General features: G+C 40.5%; 1 protein-coding gene across 1 annotated transcript in view; it reads left to right on the top strand.

The window, feature by feature from the left end:
* The window catches only part of LOC127350890 (adenylate cyclase type 1-like), a 51,078-nt gene that overhangs the window by 10,420 nt on the left and 17,063 nt on the right, over positions 1-23,595 (top strand). The window contains exons 4-10 of the mRNA XM_051377942.1: positions 2,593-2,704; positions 9,917-10,044; positions 12,476-12,634; positions 14,386-14,527; positions 15,643-15,798; positions 20,251-20,445; positions 23,472-23,569. Coding sequence (XP_051233902.1) covers positions 2,593-2,704; positions 9,917-10,044; positions 12,476-12,634; positions 14,386-14,527; positions 15,643-15,798; positions 20,251-20,445; positions 23,472-23,569 — 990 coding nt within the window. The remainder of the gene's footprint in view (positions 1-2,592; positions 2,705-9,916; positions 10,045-12,475; positions 12,635-14,385; positions 14,528-15,642; positions 15,799-20,250; positions 20,446-23,471; positions 23,570-23,595) is intronic.

Raw genomic sequence — 23,595 nt, 5'->3', positions numbered from 1 at the left:
TGCATCATTTTTTGCAGCCCTGTCCCTGGAAATGTCCTCAGCCTTTTCAGCAGCCACCTCTATTGCACTCGTAATGAAGAAAATATTACAGAGCGTGAGAACCTGGCCTGACTTTGAGCTGATTGCATTGCGACGAGGCAGTAAAGAGAAGCAGAGAGCTGTATCAGTGCAGTTGAGTGTGGGAGTGGAGGGCTAGGTAGCATGTCAACAGCACTCCTGTCAAGAGACAATCCTCTCCACTCTCGGTCTCTTTTTTTTCCCTCTCTGTCTGTCTGTCTGTCTGTCTGTCTGTCTGTCTCTCTGTCTGTCTTCTCGGCTCCCACACTCAGCCACGGCTCGGGAACATCACCGCCTGTTCGCCAGCCTCGCTGGCACTTGGCCAAACATCACGCTGCTGCACCCAGTGAGCCAGCTCCCGCCCGTCTCCAGGGAGCTGCCACAAACACACACACACAGCAGTGAAGAAAAAAAAAACACCCCAAACATCAGCTTTATTTTGCCGAGCAGGGGCGTGACATCTCCCTGATCTGGCCCCCCCTTTGATGTGGCCCCGAGAACGTTTGATCGCATACCTATTTAGCTCCGCCACCGCTCTGCTCTCCTTCTTCCCCCACACACCCCCGCCTCCTGTCTCCCCCTCTGCCCTCCTCTCGCCTTATCCTCCTCACCCACCCCACACCGGCACGACCTGCAGTACAGCGCCATTCAAAGACACATCACACAACAGAGCTCTTGAGTCGAGCAGCAGTCGTGATCCCGGCTTTACATACATCAGGCCCCTGAGCGACTATACTGCGCTGCCAAAAAAGAGCAACTCAGTCACGATGCAGAGGAAGGGCCCCCTTTGTGCAACTAGAGCTGGGTATCGAACCATACCACTTACTGGGTAATGACCAAACTGTTGACCTAGCACAGAGCGTCAAAATACTGGAAGCTGGGACTGAACGTCTGGTTGTTCTCTGATCAGAAAGCTCCTGAGTTAAAGCAAAAGTCTGACCATTTAAAACCATTTTATTGAAGTAAACTTCATGTTTAGTTGTTGGTGCGTTTACCCGACAAAGACCTCTTGTGGGCCGTGTGAATTATGACTCTTGTTCAACGGCAAAAAACCTCCCAATGGAAGACAATAAAAAGAACTTTAAAGAAGTTCAAGCTAATTAACCTTTATCTATTGTGGAGGAAGAGCAGAAAACAAGCATACAAACTGAGCAGGATTCATCATCTGGGACCTTGAATGCAGGGGTGGATCTAGGATATATTCTAAATCAGGGGCCACAAAGGGGCCAGATGTTACACAGCGGGGGCCGGCTCTTTGTTTGTGTGTGCAGTCATAGATCTTAGGGTCTCTGGTGCAGGTCCAGTGCAATAGTTTCAAGGTAGATTTCTTTGAATTGGATTTCACAGGTTAAAATCAACCAAATCAGCCAATGAAGTTCTCTGAAGTGAACAAGGGTACTTCAGGGGCCAATCAAATTTCAGCTGTGGGGCCAATGCCCCCATGGCCCCGCTCTGGATGAATGAATGTACAAATTTTCATCCAACAGCAACTTACAGACCTACAAACCCACCAGCACTTACAGACCCAGCCGAGAGCCACTAGTGTGCCTGAAAACAACCAAAAACAGCCGACTGAGCCTTAAAGTTCATTCTCTCCTCATTTTCTCCCAGAGCTTCTAACCGCATCTCACAGTCTTATAGTCTGATAGACTTGAACAGTTGTCATGGAAATGGCTCATATAGGTCAACTGGAGTATCTCCATCCGCCGAGGAAGACGATAATGTACGATAATAGTTCTGGAAAAAGCTATTAGTGAGTTAAAATGGATTATTATTTTATTTAATATGTCAAAATCCTATTAATTAACTTTAGTAGCAGACATTTATAAAGACCCTCCTAGGGACGGGACATTGGGAATTAGCTGTAGCTATAAATGATACATTGCATGGGATAATTTTGAAGTTTTTTCTATTTAAACAGAAATAAGTAACAATTTTGTTATTTTGGAAGTAAATGAGAAATAAGGAAGTTTGTTCTTAAGAGTTTTGTTACGTTTTTTTAATTAAAACATTGTATCTGTGCACTGTAACATTTTAAATGATACCCAGCTCTACACAGCGCTCCAGCTCTGATGCCTTTACTCCCCTAGGAGCTGGGATTTTTTTTTCTTTTTGGACTGAGTCAATAAGATCCATAACACCTTGTTTTGTTGCCATCTGGCCTGCCTCTAAGCAAATGAATGAGGGGCTAAGTAGCTTTCAACACCTTCCTCATCCCCACTACAGCAGCTAGCCAGCAGCAGGCAATTTAACTCTGTAATTGATTTAGTGGTTGGCCTAAAAGACGCTTTCACTTATCAGGGATTGGATTATGGCACTCGCTGCTTCGCTTTTGATCGCCATTAGCCAATTTCTCGGTGAACTGTGGGTATTTTGTGTCAGAATGGGGAGAAAAAATACTAGTCTGTGCACTTAACACCTCATCTGTTTTTGTGTAGTATGAACTGCAGAGTCCTGGAGAACACAAGGAGGCATAATATTTAAAATCATCTGTCATGACAAGTTAATAATCTGTCTTCCTCTCTCTTCTGGCAGCATCCTGTTTGCAGACATTGTGGGTTTCACCAGCTTGGCTTCTCAGTGTACTGCTCAGGAACTGGTCAAGCTGCTCAACGAACTCTTTGGGAAGTTTGATGAGCTGGCTACAGTAAGTGTTCCTCCCCTCCCCCACTGCCAACCCCCTCAGTTCACATGCTTCATAAAGAGAATGATGACCTGAAGAGATAATGTGCTCAGTGTGATCAGTCTGCATCAAAATCTTTTCTCTGTAACACAGTTTCAGTTAAATGATAATAATTGATAGGCAGATGTGGGAAGCAACTTAACTAGTACTTCATTAGCCTTTTCAGGTATCTGTACTTTACGTTTTACTTTTACCTGACACATATTTCTGATTCACTGAATGTGACAAAACGCCTGTGAATCTGGTTCTTTCCAATCATCAGATAAGCATCTCTCAGATCAATGTTCCTCTTTGGAAAAAGCATAAAAATCTACATTTAAAACTAGCTTTAAGTAGCGGTGGTTTGCCATTAGCCATGTTGTTGTTTACTAGTTTACTTATTGTTTCCAAAATCAGACACCGGCTCAGTCTGGCCTAGCATACTGCAAAGTAGATTGATTGCAAAGTACATTTTCATACTGCACAGTACTATAAAGCAGGAGGTTCTGCATACTGCATACGTCAGTAGTATGTAGTAAGCAGTTTTCATTACAGCTATTTGTTAATGTCAATATCTTGATTATAGCAGCTTTAAATGTAGGTATTAAAGAATTATGACCATGATATGTACAGGGCGAATTAAAAAACAACATGTGAGTGTTTTTTGGTGCATAAAGTATGTAATGGTAACGTCTCTAAATGACTTAAAACATAGTCTGACTCACAGGAAGTAGACTGTGGGTGTGTGACTTGTTTTTGTATCAGTTTTATCCACTAAAAAGTTATTAAAACTTAACTAAAATGTTATTGATAACTATTAAATAAGTTATAAATGAGCCTGGCGATTCAAATGAATGCAAAAAAAACATGAATATCATGCATTATAGACAGACTTTCTCTCAGCACCTTTAACTCTTCCAGTGTCCCTGTACGAGCCTGCCATTGGCACCCATTTGTAAGGGCACTGTAGCCACTCAAAACGATTGTGATTGGTGATATTGATATATATATATATATCATGTATCGGTTTGAGCTCTAGTATGTTTCGGTTTTGGTTTCAGTGAGTACACAAGATGGTGCAACTTATGAAAAGCAAATTGAGTTATTTCAGTTAGTCTACAGTGGGGGCGGCGGGCTGGCTGGAATTGACTCCAAACAGTTGGTCGAGCTCCTGTTTCCGCCTGTTGTTCCTCTGCTACACAAAAAGCCTCCAAGAAAACGAAATGTATTATTTAGTCCTGGAGCTCATTTATTATGCCAAGCCATATATTGATCCAATAGTGAAAGTAAAGCTGGAGAGGCTGACTGACATTAAGGAGGAGGAGGAGGAGGAGGAGATGAAGGTCAAGAAGGAGAAGGAACTGGAAGGACGAGAGAGGGAGAGATGAGTGAACCGATTTTTAGACGGAGGGGAGATAAGGGCTGAGGAGGCGGAGTGTTTCTGTGTGTGTGTGTGTGTGTGTGTGTGTGTGTGTGTGTGTGTGTGTGTGTGTGAGCACTACTGGGACTACTGCACTTGATAAAGAGCGAGTGTGTGTATGGTAGCATTCACTGTACGTCAGTAAGCCTGTGTAGCGTTGTTCTCAGGAAAAGAAGATTAGGTGAGTGATAGGTTATCTGCCACCAGACTACTATAATCATATTAATGCTGCATGAGACACACACACACACACACACACACACACACACACACAGACACACACACACACACACACACACACACACACTCATCAGTTTGTACTGTAGAGATTCAGTGCAGAAACTACCTCAACGTATGCTCATAAACCCGTCCCGATGTTGGGATTGCAACAAGTAACGTAAATTCAACGCATTCTACGCAACATTGCAGATTAGACCATTAGATCATTGTAGTGTCATTAATTCATATTAGTCACCCCGTGCAAAACATTGAGCCAAACTACTAGCGATTTTATTCTCACTTCGATTTTTGATAAATTATACTAAAGAAAGTGCTACTATTTTTGGGTAAACACACAGTTAAATGGCCAGTGTGCAGGATTTAGTGGCATCTACGGGTGAAGTTTGAGATTGCAACTGACTGAAAACCGCTGCTGTCTGTATTTGACAACCTGGGAATGAGAACGGGCTGTGAAGTGTGTAGGACAAACTACAGTTTGGTTTGTCCATTCTGGGCTACTGTAGAAAAATGTTGGTTCAACATGGCGGCTTCTATAGAAAGTGACCGATGGTGTCTGTAGATAAAAACGTCTCATTCAAAGGTAACAAAAACACAACGATTGAACTATATTCAGGTAATTATACACTAATAAAAAAAAACCAAAAAAATAAAATATTTTTTTAAAAAAAAACCCTTATTTAAAAAAAAATTAAAAAAAAAAAAAAAAAAAAAAAAAAAAATTTTTGAAAAAAAAAAAAAAAAAAAAAAATCATTAAAAATGCAGCTTTAAAATAAATAAGAAAAGTCCTCACACAGCTCCAATTGTTGTTACTTTACTTTTTTTATAAATGATTTGTTTTTTTTTTACGACAGATGAATAATTTAATAATAAATGGCCCAAAAGTAAGTTTAAACTATAACATTTACTATAAAGTATCCCTTTCACTCAACCCCTCAGCGTGCCATGTACCCGAACTCTCGCCAAGAGATCTCTTCGGACAGTTTACACACACACACACACACACACACACACACACACACACACACACACACACACACACACACACACACATACATATAGGCACACACAAAAAGTCACATGATCAGCAGGATTATCCCTCTTGAGTTCATTCTGCATCTCTGCAATCACTCATGGCTTAACACGGGGGGGGTACAGAGGGAGAGAAAGAGCAAAGATAGTTGACATGTGGCCTGATATCAGTGCTCCAGCACTCACAAAGCCATTATATGGAAATCTTGTGATGAGATATATTGTTTGCATGTGTGTGTGTGTATCTGCAGCTGCATCCTAATTGAGATTTATACCCTGTCGTGTTAGCGAAGGAGAAATTCACTTTCAAACAGGCTCTGTCACAGCTGCTGAGCCTGCCTCACTGCCTTATGCTACACAACACGTTTATTCCCCGGAGGCTCAACCTAAAACTTTAACCTTAACAGACAAACGCCTAACATAACCTCTGCCTTCATCTAACCACGATGAAGACAGAAATAAATCAAGGCAAACTGGGGACACCGATTTTGCCCCCAATTAGACAAACTGCCTCCGATCAGCTGGTTTAACATCCCGACTTCAATTCAATTCAATTCAATTTTATTTGTATAGCGTCAATTCATAACAGAAGTTATCTCAGGACACTTTTCAAATAGAGCAGGTCTAGACCGAACTCTTTAAAACATTATTTACAGAGACCCAACAATACCACCATGAGCAAGACCTTGGAGACAAGGGCAAGGAAAAACTGCCTGTTAAAAGGCAGAAACCTAGGACAGATCCTTCGGCTCTAGGTGGGTGGTCGTCTGTCTTGACCTAATACTAACTGTAGTATTTATTGAAGATTCATCGTTAACATGTACAAACTGCGAGCGATCTGATAAATATGACTTAAACCAGCTTAGTGCGGTTCCTTTAATGGCAATTTGATGCTCAAGTCTCTGTAAAAGAATATTATGGTCAATGGTGTCAAATGCAGCACTAAGATCTAATAATACAAGTACATAGACAAGTCCATTGTCAGAAGAAGTCAGAAGGTCATTATTAACTTTAACCAGAGCTGTCTCTGTGCTGTGATGAACTCTAAATCCTGACTGAAAATCCTCAAATAAACTATTGTTATGTAAAAAGTCACACAACTCTTTGGCGACTACTTTCTCCAGAATCTTAGAGAGGAAGGGGAGGTTAGAAATCGGTCTATAGTTGGCTAAAACCCCTGGGTCAAGAGTGGGCTTTTTAAGAAGGGGTTTAATTACAGCTACTTTAAAGGACTGTGGTACATATCCTGATAATAAAGAAAGATTAATCATATCCAGTAAAGAAGTGCCAATTAAGGGAACAACTTCTTTAAGCAGCCTAGTTGGGGAGAAAACGTTTCTTGAATTTTTTAAGAACAGCCTAAATATATATCTAGTTTTGGGTCCTGAACTTGGGCCACTATAACTGTTGATGGCAGTTGGTGATTAATTTTTTTTTTAATAAAAATTTTTTTTTTAAAAAAAAACTTATTTAAATTTTTTTTTTTTTTTTTTTTGGTTTTTTTTTTTTTTAATTCTTCTGTCAGCCTGGCTACAGTGCTGAAGAGGAACCTAGGGTTATTCTTATTTTCTTCTATTAGTGCTGAGTAATAGGCTCCTCTGGCATTACGGAGGGCCTTTCTATAATTTTTAAGATTATCTTGCCAATTTGAGCGATATTCTGATAATTTGGAAGAGCGCCATTTCCTTTCAGATTTCCTAGCTATTTGTTTTAACTGGCGGGTTTGGTGGTTATACCAAGGTGCTAGTCTCCTATGTTTTAATTATTTCCTTTTTATAGGAGCGATAGAGTCTAATGTTGATCGTAGTGAGCCTGCAGCACTATCGACAAGATTATCAATTTCAGAGGGACTAAAGTCGTTATAGGACTCAGTTGAATTCAGACATGGCATTGAATTAAACACTGAAGGAATCTCCTCCTTAAATTTAGCTACAGCACTGTCAGATAGACATCTGCTGTAGGAAATTTTGCCTAATGGCTTATAATCTAATAATATGAATTCAAAAGTTATTAAATAATGGTCAGATAGGAAAGGATTATGTGGGAAGACTATTAAATGTTCAATATCAATGCCATATGATAAAACAAGGTCAAGAGTGTGATTAAAACAATGAGTTGGTTTATTTACACTCTGACAGAAGCCAATTGAGTCTATTAATGATATAAATTCGTTACTAAGGCTGTCATTGTTAACATCCACATGAATATTAAAATCACCTACAATAATTACTTTATCTGATTTAAGGACTAAACTTGATAGAAACTCTGAGAATTCAGATATAAAATCAGAGTACGGTCCAGGAGCGCGGTACACTATAACAAATAGAACTGGCTACAGTGTTTTCCAGTTTGGGTGAGAAAGACTAAGAACAAGGCTTTCGAATGAATTATAATTTAGTTTAGGTTTAGGGTCCATCAAAACACTCGAATCATATATGGCTGCTACTCCACCTCCTCGGCCAGTGCCTCGAGGAATGTGAGTATTAATATGACTGGGGCGGGGTGGATTCATTTAGGCTAACATACTCCTCGTGGGACAACCAGGTCTCAGTAAGACAAAGTAAATCAATATCATAATCTGATATTAATTCATTCACTAAAACAGCTTTAGAGGACAGAGACCTGATATTTAACAGCCCACATTTCAATCTCTTATTTTGTGCTACTGAGGAGTTAGTTTTAATTTTTATTAGATTTTTATGTTGAACTCCTCTTGTTTTTATTTCTTTAAATAATTTAGGTGGTCGGGGGACAGACACAGTCTCTATGGGGGTTTGGGTGGGTGACTGTTCTAAAGAAAGCGCAGAGAAGTGTGTAAGACAGCAGCTCTGCTTCCTGGTCCCAACTCTGGACTTGTCTCCAAAAAACACACACAGATACCCCTCTCTCTCTCTCTCTCTCTCTTTCTCTCTCTCGACATCTCTTGCTGTCAGCTGATAATTTCTCTCTCATTTCTGCACACACACACACACACACACACACACTTTCTGTTCCTAGCGCTGGGATAATCATCCACGTTCTGAATTCTCATATCCTCCCACGCCAGAATCTTTCTGCTCCCGTGAGCAGAAAACCAGAGCACCCCGTCTCCTCTCTTCTCATCTCCGCCTCTTACCCTGCAGTTGTCATGAATCCTCTGTATGTGTGTGTGTGTGTGTTTCTGTGTGTGTGTGTGTGTCTGTGTGTGTGTGTCTGTGCATGTGTGTGTTTGTCACTCAGAGGCTGCCTGCAGGCTAAGCTTTGTAGGGTCTACCATTACGATTTTCTGATGACTGTGAGTGATACAGTGCCAAATGGAAACCCTGTGTGTGTGTGTGTGACTAAACCGAAGTACCTGTACAGTCTGTCTGCGTGCAACCATGCTGCTGTTTGGGCTCTTCTGCAGGTATGTTTGTGTGTGCGTGTGTGTGGTCATGTTGTTTTAAAAGGTGTGTGTGTGTACTGGTGTTTGTGTGCGTGTCATCGTTGCAGAGTTTGTGCACAATGTGCACTGTGACAAATAGCTGATCTGTCTGGGAATGTGTGGGCGGGATTCTACTTCAAGAGCATGTCGGAGCAATTAGAGTTGGACTCAACTACTAACACACACATGGTTGCACAAATACACACACATCTGATTTACATGAGCAGAGATGAGCATCCGAGGAGTTTCTGTACAGTCGGATCTCATGTAAAAGTACGCTGTGTCTTTCAGCTGTTCAGTGCAGGAATGCTCTACAGATGTACCCACAGTGTCTTCAGTTTTTTTTTTTGTAAGACACACAAAACTTTGAATTCTTTCCCAAGAGTCATCCAGTTTAGCTTTTTATGAGAATAAGAAAAGGTTTAAAAATAGCAATAGCTCTGTTATAATTATTAACTGCTATATAAATGATGGACTATTAAGGCTGCTGTTACAGTCTGTGCTCTTAAGCTGTGTTTTAAGCTATGTAAATACCAGAGGTGGGACCAAGTCCTTGTTTCGCAAGTCACAAGTATGCCCCAAGTCCTAAACTTTGAGTTTCGAGTCCTAAACAAGTCCTGATGCACTCTTCACCAAACATAATGCCATTTTAACGACAGAAAGAACAAAATCAAACTATCTTCAGTATCGTTAGTTCTTCGTGGTTCTCTCCTGCAACTTGACTGGATGTTGTCAGATTGGGTCAAACAAAGTGGATTTGGGGAATTAAGTTTCGACTTACTGGGAAGTTGTTAACGTAAGTAGATTCTGAAAATAAAGGGAAATTAATGGATTCGAGGCGCGCTTTTAAATAAGTAATCTCAGGGCTTGAGGGGAAGGTAAATGTTAATGCTTTTGGCCTGGTCGTCATTGTTAATGAGAATTGGTTTTCAGTTGACTTAAGGGCTCAAGTGAAGATCCAAGTCGAGTTGCAAGTGGTTCAGCTGTTGTCATGGTAACCAATGGAAACATTTCTCTAGCATGACTGGCATTGTCCATCTGTTGGACGACAGTAGGTCGATTCAGACGATCATCTGTCCGTCTCGTTTGTGTGTGTGTCTGCAGGAGAATCACTGCCGGCGGATAAAGATCCTGGGCGACTGTTACTACTGTGTGTCGGGACTGACCCAACCCAAGGCAGACCACGCCCACTGCTGTGTGGAGATGGGACTGGACATGATTGACACGATCGCGTGAGTCACACACACACACACACACACACACACACACACACACACACACACACACACACATACACCTTCTCTTTAACATGCATCAGGGCGCCCACACATCTGTGCAGGTTTCATTTCATCTGCATGAACATTCGTGACCTTAAATTATTACTCATTACTCACTGAAGTAGAAGGCTCTGCCAAGTTCGGCCAAAAGTCGAATGGCTAAATGTTATTTTTAAAGCATGTTTTATCTCGTAACCCTTAGATATGAGGAAACAGATGGTCTGGTAAATGGTAAAAAACATATATTTACTTATATTTAGACTTTAGACTCATAATGTCATGCTTCGAAACTGTTTTCATTCACCAATTATTTCCAATTTCTAATAATTTGCCATTTTTTTATCACTGTTAAGGTACTGTCACTGGATCTGAAATATTTTTTCACAGATCTTTCACACTAATAGCCTGACAGGAAGTGCCGACTTTATCTGTAACTGGAAATAATTAGTGAATAAAAAAGCATTTCTGTTAAAAAGAGAAACTGGTGGAATTAGTGCCGTGGAAATGTATATCAAACTGAATGTATGAGTTACTGTTGGCAGATGGAGGCAGGTAGTTGTTTATCTTGGGAGGCTATTGTGTTTGTTGTTCTGTTTTATTGTGGATATTTTTGTATATTATGTAAATGTTGTATTTTAATTGATCTCAATGGGGCATCCTTGTAAAATAAAGAAAGTTAAACATGGAGGGAGTTTTGAGCTTACATTAAAGAGAATTAGGAATAAAAGCCTGTTTCTATTACAATATTCCAAATACAGGCCTGGTTCTCTCAGCTATAAAAGGTAAATAAAGTAAATTAAAAGTAGAGTAAATTTCCACTATTTGAGAAGAGAGTGTGTTTTCAGTTTTTAAGAGCGATTTGGATCAGCTTAAATTAAATTGAGCATTTATTAGTCTTTTGACAGCTTGTCTCTGCATCTGCCAGCGTTCTCTCACACTGTCACAGAGCCGACTGCCAAACATTTAAAATGTACTACAACCTTAATGAAACACACATGTTGCAGTAATACCTGACATAGGAGCAAGAACTACTTTGTTTTGTTTGGACACAACAAAGAGATGTTGGAAATGTGTGTAAATCTGAATACTGACGACAGATAGATTCTGCAGACTGAGACAAAACTTTTAATTTATGACAATTTCACAACCACAAACACACTTGGTGGCACACATGCATACCCCCCCCCAACCCCACCCCACCCCCTCCCTTCCACAGATATACACACAGAGAGCCTTTAACTCATCTCCTCGTGCCTGCCACGTTCCCTTTCCCCGCTGCTCTGTCTGAGTGGATGGATGCTGCTGTAGGAGTCCTTTATCTCAGAGGACAGGTGCTGCCATACACACTCTTCTCTCCGTCTGTGTGTGTGTGTGTGTGTGTGTGTGTGTGTGAGAGAGACATCACTCCTTCAGCCTGATGGGCAGACCGACCACATTTTCTTTGCCGCCACCCTGTAAACATACACACAAACATCATCTGAAGTGTCTGACCTTTCGCTGGTGACGATGAGCTTTGTGTAGTGATTTACTGGAGAGCAGAGGCTTTGGAGAAGTCCCGCTTTATCTCCTTTGACCACAACACGAGGAAGTGAAGGTGGTCTGCACGGCTACCCGTACACGCATAAAGTCCAGTTCTCATTTTGAGACTTTTTATGTTTTTTCCTACCACTAAATAGGTCAGAAGGTCAGGTTCTCCCACAAGAGTTTTAAGAAACTACTTACAGAGTGCACATCTCTGAACACCTCTACCTAGGTGTTGCTAATAAATATATATATGTATTCTGTTCAGCATCAAAATAAGCACAGTTAAAACCTATTAATTTGAGTGTAAGAATTAATCTCAATCGCAACAATACTATAGTAGGAGTCTACTAACATGCTCTGTTCGTTGGCCCAGAGGTGCTTTGAGATAAAATCTGCATGCTAAGACGCTGACAATGAAGATGCTAAACTGCTGATGTTTGAGCAGGTATGATGTTTACCTTGTTCACCACCTTAGTTTAGTGTTGGCTAATTAGCGTTAAATATAAAGTCATTAGTTTTGCAGAACAAAGTATTGGACAAATTGAGATTTTAACCTGATTATGGATCACAAACATCAGACAGATCGATCCTCTGGGGACCGTGAATGTCCATCAGTCCAGTATTTGTTGAGATGTTTCAACATTGGATATACGACACACCTGGTACCAGATCAGCACCCTTAAACTAATACTTGTTCTCTGATCCATCGCCTCAATGTTCAAAATGTCCTAAATGGTTTTTTAGATCCTGCTAACAAACACACAGAGGAATGAATCATTACCTCCTTGGTGGAGGTTAAAATCAGATTAGTTTCAACAGTTTTAGAGGTTAACTTTCTCCCCCCCATCCCACCCTCCTGCAGGTCGGTGGTGGAGGCGACGGAGGTGGATCTGAACATGCGTGTTGGTCTGCACACAGGACGGGTGCTGTGCGGCGTGCTGGGCCTCAGGAAATGGCAGTATGACGTCTGGTCAAACGACGTCACACTGGCAAATGTGATGGAGGCCGGAGGGCTGCCTGGGTCAGTGCTGACTGTTACACCCACTCAGACTGGACTCTGAGCGGTCACGGTGCAAACACACACACACACACACACACAGACACACACACACACACACACACACACACACACACACACAGTATCCCAGCAACAGAGATTCAGCTGTATAATGTGTGCATCCAATCCCAGCAGTAACCGATAGGGAACTGTATTCTTTATGCATATGTATTTTTATAGACTTATTGATTAAACATAATGTATGACAAATCCACTGAAAAGACAACTGACGCTGGCGGTATTATGATACAGCATCTCTATTACGAGTCTTATAATTGGGAGATTTCTATCTAACACTTATGAGATCTGTATCTCATAATTATAAAGATATTTTTCCTAATTATAGATATAGACAATTAGATCCAAATCCAGATGCCTTAATTACAAGAAGAGTTAAATATGGTTGTGAACGATGCAGTAGGGATGTCATAATCATTGAGTTTTCTTATCATGAAGCATCTTGTAACTATAAGATATTTTTATGTAAGTATGAGACATAGAAGTCAAATAGTAATGTGATTTAATTAAAAAAACACATAAAGGAGTGATAACTCTGCATTAGCAGGACATATACTATATTTCTTCATCATGATAAATGTGGAGAGTGTAGTTTATAGAACCTGATGGACCAATGTTTGAGGCCAATTGAGTTACAATAATCCAAAATCAGTAAATCAGATATTAGATGTCCACTTAAATTGGCTGCAGAAGCCTCATTAGATAAAAACGTCTCATTCTAAGGTAACAAAAAGTTCCTATATTCAGGTGGTTATACACTAATGAAAACATACTGATGAATATTATATATATATAATAGATCCTCCTAAAACCCTGAGGGATAGAGGGTGATATAATATTTCTAAGCTCCAAGCAGCTAAATTTGGTAGCCAAAGTACATTTTTATTTGTAAACGTATGTAAATATAAGCAGAGACTAGTTTAGGAAACAGCTAGTTTAGGCACACACCGCAGTACGTCCTTAGATGTGTCATATTCTCCCACTTATATTCACTCCTTAAGTCCTGTTGCTGTGTTTTCATAGTCTGCCTTTAGTTTTTCAGATTCTTCTGGAAGGATCACATTAGCGAGTTTGTGAAGTAAAGTACTGTTCGCTGTTTTCACAACTAAAAGAAACAAAAGAATCGAGATGTTTAATGGCACAGAGATATAAGCTATATGAGACTTTGGCTGCACATTAGCATTAATTAATTGTTGGTCCTTTAATGCAATTTCTTAATAACAGTAAAAAGGACCAAATATAACACTATCCTTTAAGAAGTCACCTTATCTCATATTCTGTCTTAAAAAGTTAGTGGGATTTAATTATTTCGCTTTGATGCAGTTTTGTGGATTTTCTTGAAGAAAGGACAGTAACAGCAGCTTGGAATAAGGCCGAACACGAGTTTTAAATTGATGTCACTTCATTCAAGAAAAGTCATATACAGTAACAAGCTGATTTGCATTTAAAAAGCAGTGAAATGAGGTCACCTCCTTGGCACAATTTGGTCTTGTTTCAAGTGAAGTAATAAGATTTTAGAACTCGTTACCAGATTAAATGAGTCGTTAGTATGAAAATTTCTTTGCTGTGAAGAATTTTGAGCGAGCCGAGGGGCTATTAGGCCGATAAAAATAATGAGGGGGATAATGATTTGAGACCTTAGCGCCAGACTTTTATCACTAACTGCCTTGCGTCCCCTGCTCTGCTTGTGCTCTCAGCAAGGTGCACATCACAAGGACCACCCTGGAGTGTTTGAACGGGGACTACGAGGTGGAACCGGGCTTCGGCCACGAGAGACATGCCTTCCTTCAGAAACATCACATAGAGACATATTTCATCGTGCCATCACACAGACGCAAAGTACGTCAGAATAGTTTCTCTTCTGCATTTCTCTCTCTCTCTCTCTCTCTCTCTCTCTCTCTCTCTCTCTCTCTCTCTCTCTCTCTCTCTCTCATCAAGCGTGCAACTCGAGAGGTGACACATCTATCAGCGTTACAACAGTTAATCCTCCGGGTTGCCGAGAGGGAGGTAGGCCATGTGTTAAGCTGGCATACACACGGCTAGTATCACTATCTCGCACCAACTGTACATGTGAACCAGAGTGTGTGTCTGCTCTTTAAATCCGCAGCTAAAAGCTTGTGCACTTTGTTTGTGTGAGCATGAACAAACACACACACAAATAAACTGTTCACATATTCGGGTTTTCTAACATTGCTCACTTGCAGTTTACTGTAAAAATCCCACTCAGGCTCAAGCCTACTTCATTTCCATGAATGAGACCATTCTCCAAAGTCTTTTAAGGGATGTCGTCCTTGGCCTCCTCATTCTTGACTGGATAACGCTGATTTTTCTCAGGTTTATTATTCAAGAAACTGGATTTTGGTCCTCAGAGTAATAAACTGAAAGATTGTATGTAAAAAGAGATTGGAAATGAGTTTTAAAGTTTCATTTTAGAGCATAACTGCATATATTGAATTATCTGGAAGGCTTCAGAGAGTGGAAATGAATCTCATTTAGCACTAATAATAATACTAACTGATTCATCTTCTGTAAATATGTTAATAGGTGTGTTTCTATTAGTTATACACATTTATGACCAGCTTTAACCAACCATTTTTTAGATCAAATGTATTAAGTTTTAGTCTGATGTGTTGGCTTTATTAGATAAAAAAACAACTCTTTCCTGATTGGATAAAATGGAAAAGGGACACCAGAAAATATATTCTCTATTGTCTGCAGAAGAGAAGAGACTGGAAGACCCATGTTGCTGACTGACAGTGATGGCAGTCAGAGTGTGGAGCTGTTTAACACTTACTTTAACCAGTTTAATGAAGACAAAAGCCTCAAATATACAACTGTTTGAGTGATCTGTTACATTTACAGTATATCAGGAGCAGAATTTATGTACCTCTCAGTAGCCTCTAGTTCTTCCTCTCTTTACTGTTCATCTGATTCTCTTTTGTCCTCACTTCCAGATCTTTCCAGGTCTTATTCTGTCAGACATCAAACCAGCCAAGAGGATGAAGTTCAAGACAGTGTGCTACCTGCTGGTGCAGCTGATGCACTGTCGGAAGATGTTCAAGGCCGAGATCCCCTTCTCCAACGTCATGAACTGCGAGGACGACGACAAGGTGCTGAACGTGTGTGAAATAATAATGTCGACCCTTTACTGTACAAAATCAGTATGAATATTTCTGGGTTAGCTAGTAGGAAAAATCCTTTTAGTGGGTTTGTAAATGTCCATTTGTGATGGAGTGAAATCCTGCTTGGATTCATAATCGGCCGCCACACACACACACACACACACACACACACACACACACACACACACACACACACACACACACACACACAGACACTATAATCTGGATTTCTAGATTTCGCAGCATCATAAGTCCTACAGTACAGTGCATTACAACTACTTGTTGAAAAGTAAGCCTGTGGAATAGATATTATGAGCAACTTGTGACGCAAACTCACTGCTCTTAAGCTCTCTCAGTGTGTGTCTACACATGTGGATACTGTATGTGTTGATGTGTGTGTAACATGAATTTGAGCTCGTTTACACTTGTTCTCGTTATCTTAAATCGTTGTGACGCAGCGGTGAGTCAGTCACAGTGCTGCCGGTTCGTTACGAGGTCGGGCGGGGGGGGGCGGTCAGTTGGGGTTTGCTGGTTGATGATTGGTGTAGTGACATCACAGGGTCTAGCTGTCAGAAATAGCCTGCTGGCAGTAATCCGCCCGACTGTGTGAGCTCCGACCAGGCATTAGTACTTCATGATTCTGATGAGGTTGCATTATGACTGCTGGTAATCACCCACAGCCTGGTATCATCTCCTCTAATAGCATTAGCCACATTGTTACATGATTATCCAAGGTGCCAAAATCCTAGCATTGTGACATAGTTTTTATATTTTATAATGGAATTATGACACTGCAAAGTCAGTGCTGCCACTTTCTAGTGAATGTAGGTGCTCACGGTGTAAATATAGAAAGTGACGGTCAAAATAAACCCGTTTCCGTGGGAGGAAAAACAGCGGGACATACAGTGAGTGGTAAAGTTCAATCGGGAAGCTTCTGGATGGAGAGCTTAAATTTCTCTTAGCACCTCAGCATAATTTGTGCAAATGAATTATTGTACATATTTTATGAATTTAGAGCACTACACTCCAATAAATGTCCACTTTCAAGTCCTAATTGATAATTATACCAAGATATTTGTGGCATCCTGGTAGCTCACCTGGTAGACGGGCCGCTGGTGGGTTCGAGTCCGTTCTGTGGCCCTTTGCTACGTCTCTCTCCACCTCTCTTGTCTATCTTGAGCTTTACTTTCAATAAAAAGGAAAAAAAAGTTCCAGAAAAACCTAATTAATTAAGCTCAAATATCAACAATGAGGTGAAAGTGTCTCTGGTACAAATGAGCTTGTTTCGGGACGTGAAACAAAAGTGCTGCAATCAACTTTGTCTTGTTTCAAAACATGAATTATAATAATAAACTTTATTTATATTCATGAAGTGCTTTACAGGGTAAAAACAACAAGAATCATGGAGGTTTTAATCATAAACACACTAAGAATGATAGCATCATCATCAATAAGCAATATATAAAGTAAAAGCCTCTAGTAAAACACAGCAATAAATAAAAGAGAAAAAAAAATAAAAAATTAATCATAGAAGGATCACAGGAAGGTAAGACTATATTATATTAGATTATATGGAGACTGAATTGTACAGAATTCCTGAAACAAGGGATTAACGACACCAAAATTTGATTACATTACTCGTTAAGATGGATGTAGCGTAGGAGCAGAACTATATTACAAACTTTATGTTACTACCAGTGAGACTGGATGATTAAATGAGAGAGTGACTGTTTTTAATCTTCTTTTGTAGAGGCAGGTGTAAATTTGAAGAATACTATTTATAATACTGCAGTGTAGCTGTACAACTGAACTGACTGACAACCTGTCTAATCATACAGTTCAGACTGTATAATGGCTACAAATCTGAATGTACAGTTTGTTGCAGGGATAATTCTGATTATTTCCAACTTGGGAAATCGTATTAGTTTATGGCATCATGAACAGTATCTCCCCCGAAGGACCAGTGCAAACTCCATCAAACCCAGAAAGCAATTACTGTAAAACACACTTTCTGCCTGTGTTCTGATTAACTGCTGCCTCAAACTTCAGCATGTCGTGGCATTAATATTACATTAACTAGCAGCCGGCAAATAGAAACTATATCATCAGACAATAAAGTAGACTTCACTTTGCCACCAACAGTTCAAAGTGTACACTCAAGTTCATAAGATAGATATAACATTGCTGAATTCATGTGCGCTTTAGTAATAGTTTTAGCATATTACATATATACATATATACACACAGATAAAGATACCCCCCCTTTATAAATATAATCATACTTTAAAAGGAGAAAATCAGATAAAAACAAAGATTGTGTAATATAACATTCAAGCTGCTGTAATGCATTATTGATAGAAATGTACAGTTACTTTACCAGATAAAATACATTATTGAGATCCAACCTTTTCAGATGTTTTTTGAATAAACATAAGGTAGATATTGATTGTAGTGATGGAAGTAGCTTGTTCCAAAGAGACGGTCCTCTGTATTTCAATGAATATTGATTAAGGGAAGAATGACAATACAGATGATGAAAATCTTTAGGATTTAGGATTTAGGATCCTGTCTGAGGAGAGTGTAAAGAAAAGTGTGATATATGTTCACATTAAAAACTGATAGAAGTTTGTATTTTCTGAAGGGAGGAGCAGATGAGTCACATCTTTTAGAGCAGATAATCACATTTCTTTTGGATTAGCAAAATCTTATTGAGATGAGTGGGACATGTGGCGGCCCAAACTGTATTACAATACATAATATGAGGACAAATTAAGCTGACAAAGTACAGCTTATTTAAAAAGCAACCCAGAATAAGTTAAGTTAAATATACTCACATACTGTCCAGTAGGCAGTCACTGCATCCATCTCACATTGCTGTTGGTATTCTTTCGCTACGTAGTTACCAATAAACAATCAATACTTCTTTAAGGACGTCATCATACCATCTCTGTCAGAATGAGATGAGTTTTGCTGTTTTACAGGTGAACATTAGTTCAATCAGTGACTGAGCCCTCATTGGCTTTTACCATAACGAACACAGGTGTATCTGATAACATTAATCATGAATAAATTGGGTTTCAGTTAACCAATCCCAGGGCTCTGCTCATGTTCATGCTGGCTCTCTGGGACACTTAAATTAAACAGAACCATTATTAATGTTATTAATTACGCCTGGGCTTTTGCAATGTCAGCTGTGAAAAACAGATGATGTACAGATTATAAATTGTAGATAAATTATAGTGCATCTATCCATGTGCTAATATCCTAACTTCATTATAGCAACTTTGAAATCTCCCAGACTCACATTTCCCATCCGAGCTGTGCAGATGTAAGAAAAGACATCGTACACACGTCCTCGCCTCCGTGCACCTCTGTGTATTCTGTTATAATGGATTGTATGCATTTACCTCAAATACATTTAAAGATGCACATTTAGAGCACCAGCAGCCAAAACAATGGGACAGAAACAAAACAAAACTCACCAGAATTGTCTTTCCAGAGTCTTTCCAACAATTACCAACACTGGTTTGGTCAAATAAACCCTTAATTATCTGAGATAGATGATTCTTATAAAGGGCTGCAATGGTAATGTTAATCTTTGGGGACAAATGTGCTGTCAGAATCTGTCCTTTAAAAGTTCCTGTTGTTGCCACTGACAGATTGTTATTGTCAGTGTCTGACAGCATTATGGAAAGGACCCCTACAGAGATAGACCTTTAGTTTAACCAGAGACAGCGTTAATATCACTCTCCACCAGACTCCAGAGACAAAAACAGTAATTTTATCTCACAGATCATCGTAACTTCATTCAAAGTGGACAGAAACAAAATAAACCTTTGTTAGTCTTTCCACTGTTCCAATAACCATAAACTCTTAATTCACCGACGTAGATGATAAAAACAGCAGTTTCAGTCGGAGCAGACCTGCTATGGAAACAAACCACAGAGAGGCTGCGATACAACACAGGCAGAGGGAGTGAGACACCATGACTCCACTATATCTTTACATAGCAAACAGTTGTTTGCTGCCATATTAATGTTTTAAATCTCATATATATCGTAATACCTTTACGGTACACGTGTGCATCGACAAAATAAATGAGTAAATTAGATGACAATTTTTGCTACTAACTCTCAGCCAAATTTAACATTTGTGGTAACAAGGCATAAAGTTTTCTGTCCGTAATTCATTAAACAATTAAGTTTTGAGGTGTATAATGACAGTTGCAGCCTCACAGAGCCAGGATGTAGACTTTGTGCATATTGTTTCCACTGATGTTCATAATCTTAGAACAAAGTCTTGCACTGCTAAATGCTGAAATCACAACTCTCTGCATTGGTACGCTTTAACATCAGTTGGGAGCCAGTGGACTTTAACTCATCAGACAGGCTGGCCTCTGCAGAGACTGATTGTGTTGTCTTTTTTTTGCTACCACGACAGCGGAGAGCCCTGCGAACCGCGACGGAGAAGCTGAGGAATCGGACGTCCTTCTCAGCCACAGCCGTGCAGCAGTCGCCGGGAACACGAGTCAACCGCTACATCGGGCGGCTCATCGAGGCGCGGCAGACCGAGTCCGAGACATCAGACCTCAACTACATCACCCTGTTCTACAGGAGCAGAGACAGGGAGCGCAGGGTGAGAACACACACACACACACACACACACACACACACACACACACACACACACACACACACACACACACAGGAGCCAGAAACTTGTGTTTATAGTTACCAAACAACACAAAATGTAACAAATATATACTTTTCCTCATTACACATAAGGTAACATGCTTCGTGACTGCATCTTCTCCCTCCCCTCTGTCTTATTCTCTCACATACACACCCTGCACAGTCTCTAATTCTCTTTCTACCCTTTCTCCCTCTCTCCCACGCCTGTTGTCTATGATGTTGTATGCGTGTGTGTGTGTGTGTGTGTGTGTGTGTGTGAGTATGAGGAATCCACCCACCCTCTCAGGAGGGGGTGCAGATAATGATTTAGGAACGTCTGAGCGCCACACGTGATATCTTTCTCCTATGTGTGCGTGGGTAGAGCCATAAAGGAGGAGACACAGAACAGGGACTGGTTTGTGTGTGTGTGTCAGTGTCTGTGTGCAATCTAGACATCCAAACTCTTAGCAGAAGAAATAAAACCCTGTACACAGTAAAAGTAATTAATTATTATTCATTTTAACATATTGTAGAACTCAGGAAAAAGCCACCAACAGCAAAAAAAATGAAGAGACAAATTAGTATAAAGTGTTTATTTACTCCCACACAGCTACAGTAAAAAGATTTCCTTCATAGGATGCTTGTAGAGTTCAGGAAACTGCTGTTGTTCCAGAAGTTTAGCTATTCTTTGTTTCAAGATGAGTGAATCTGAATAATCAAGATTAATTTAATGTCATTTACTCAGAATAAAAAGCTTTTATCTAATGCAGAAATACAGAATACCATGTGGCAACGTCTGAACTTATGCAACATAAATACAGCAAACCTAATGTCATGTATTGTCCAGTGCAGCGCAGTTTGGTCCCGCTGACTTTATCCTTTCTCATTTTCTCCGGGAGGTCAGTTGATAGTTGGCTTGTTGGTCCGTTGGCTTGACTGTTGGTCCGTAAAATATTTTGACAGCCAAAGGATGGATTAGTCTCATATAGGAAGACCCATCTCCTCTCTTCTTTTCAGCGCCGTGCCGGTGCTGGAGAAAGGTTTCAACCTGACTTCACCAGACTGTTTGTTACAAAACCATCTGGGAAGTCGTCATTGGAAACTGTTTGGAAAAGAGAAGGCACTTTCAAAAAAGACTCAGCAGGTGACTGGATGGACCATCTGTCTATTTCCAACAATCAGATCAATGAAGTCAAAACTCTTACCGGAGCCAGTAGCCAGGGCATCTTTTCCATCCAGAAAAGCCTTCAGTGCCTTTCTTTGCTCTTCTTTCAGTAAAGAAAAATGCTCTAGTTCAGATATAACTGATGCTAGCAGCATCTACGCCATGGAACCACCATGTGTGCTGCGTCACACCTAGCACCCACCCCTGTAGCTACCAGTACTTCCTCAAAGGACGCTGACTGGTGCGGTACTCTTGTAGTCTGGCCACGGGTCCAGCTACCTTGCAAGGTTAGAAAGGTTTGGCTGAATCCATTATCACTCGGCTATAGGGTAGAACAAAACTTTTTATATGTTTAATAAATCGTCTTGGGCAAGTGCTAAGCTCAGGAAGCAGCGACGGTGCGACGTTGTACTTACAAAATAGTGTCGAAGGAGACTTGTTTTAGTGGAGCATTTGCACGTTGGGAGGCGAGCCCTGGCATTAAAATGGCTAAATCCAGAAAATCACAGAAAAACCAAGCCATCCTGCCATTTTCAGTGGATAGGTTGACTACACGGGGACTCTGAAAACAGTAACACACAGATAGAGTCCGAGCAATGGCTAGATGGATTGATTTGCAACAAAATGATGAAACAAAGACATTCATGGTTGATTTTACAACATTTCAACTTGCCGAAGTTCATGTCACGATTACTGCACAGCTTTTCTTACCTTTGTGATCAGTGCCTTTAATCTGGGACAATGACAGTTGATTCAGGATTGGAGGGTTCCCATCCTTCTATCCCTTTGGTTAGCTACTTAAGTGAGTCATTGCCCCAAGTGAAGGAGTTAAGTATCTCTGGGTTTTGTTCACAAGGATAAGGTGAAGTGTGAGAACAGCAGGTGGAATTTGGTCCCTCGGGTGGGTTATGCTTGAGGCTGAGGCTGAACTTGAAGCTTTTTCATCTGTGTTTCATGATTTTTGACAATATGGATGCAAGCAGGTGAAATTAACTTCTTTTCTGGAATATCTAAGCTGAGTTTTAGGGGGAATGGTAAGGGATAAGGAGATGGTCAGAGTGAACTGCTGTTTCTACACAGCTGAAGGTGCCAGTTCAGGTTGATTGGGCATCTTTGGAGGTATTCTGGACATGTCAAACTGTAAGGACACCCAAACCCAGGACATTCTGGACGGATTCTGTATCCCAACAAGTTCGGTCTTTTACAAACACACAGGCTTGCATAGTTGGGAGCTGAGTGTCAAAGAAGATGATTATTTGATCTGACTGCTGATGGTAATTGTGTTCGAAATGGAAAACACACTGAAATGTTATTCACCAAAATCCGTATGAATATAAAAGAAAGTAGGATCACACCAGCTGCGACGCCTGTCAACGTGCGTCTTGCACAGTGCGACGCTATAGCATTGACAGAATCTGCCCACAGACGAGCAGACACACATCTGAACACCTGACAAAGTGCTTGAAACCACTTCTGTGGTAGTTCTCACTACACTAGGTTGGTCCAGTACCACATTTTGCCACAATGTTACACACAGAGTCTCAAGGTGTAGACAATACCAGGCTTTGCTGTCACATCACAACCTTGCAACTCTTTCCCATGCATATTTACTGCAGCCAGACTGTTCAAGTCTTAATGCAAATGCTCAAGAGAGCTCAACCAGCACCTACACTCAAAATAATGGTCTTACACAATGTCACACCTGTGCGTCTGGTGTGAAAGCAGGGTGAGCATCTCTTACCTGCTCCTAAGCTCAGATAAAGATCTGGAAGGATGGATGAATGCCTCCTATGTTGACATTTTCTCTCTGCTTTGTCCTTTCTTAGTATCACCAGGTGTATGACGACCATTTCATCAGTGCGGTGGTTCTCTCCCTGATCCTCGCTGCTCTCTTTGGCCTTATCTATTTGCTAATGATCCCACAGTACGTACACACACGTACACACACAC

Source organism: Dicentrarchus labrax, unplaced genomic scaffold, assembly GCF_905237075.1.
Source record: "Dicentrarchus labrax unplaced genomic scaffold, dlabrax2021, whole genome shotgun sequence".
Taxonomy (NCBI): Eukaryota; Metazoa; Chordata; class Actinopteri; family Moronidae; genus Dicentrarchus; species Dicentrarchus labrax.
Note: the sequence above shows the minus strand (reverse complement) of the source record. Positions and strands in the feature narration are given on the sequence as shown.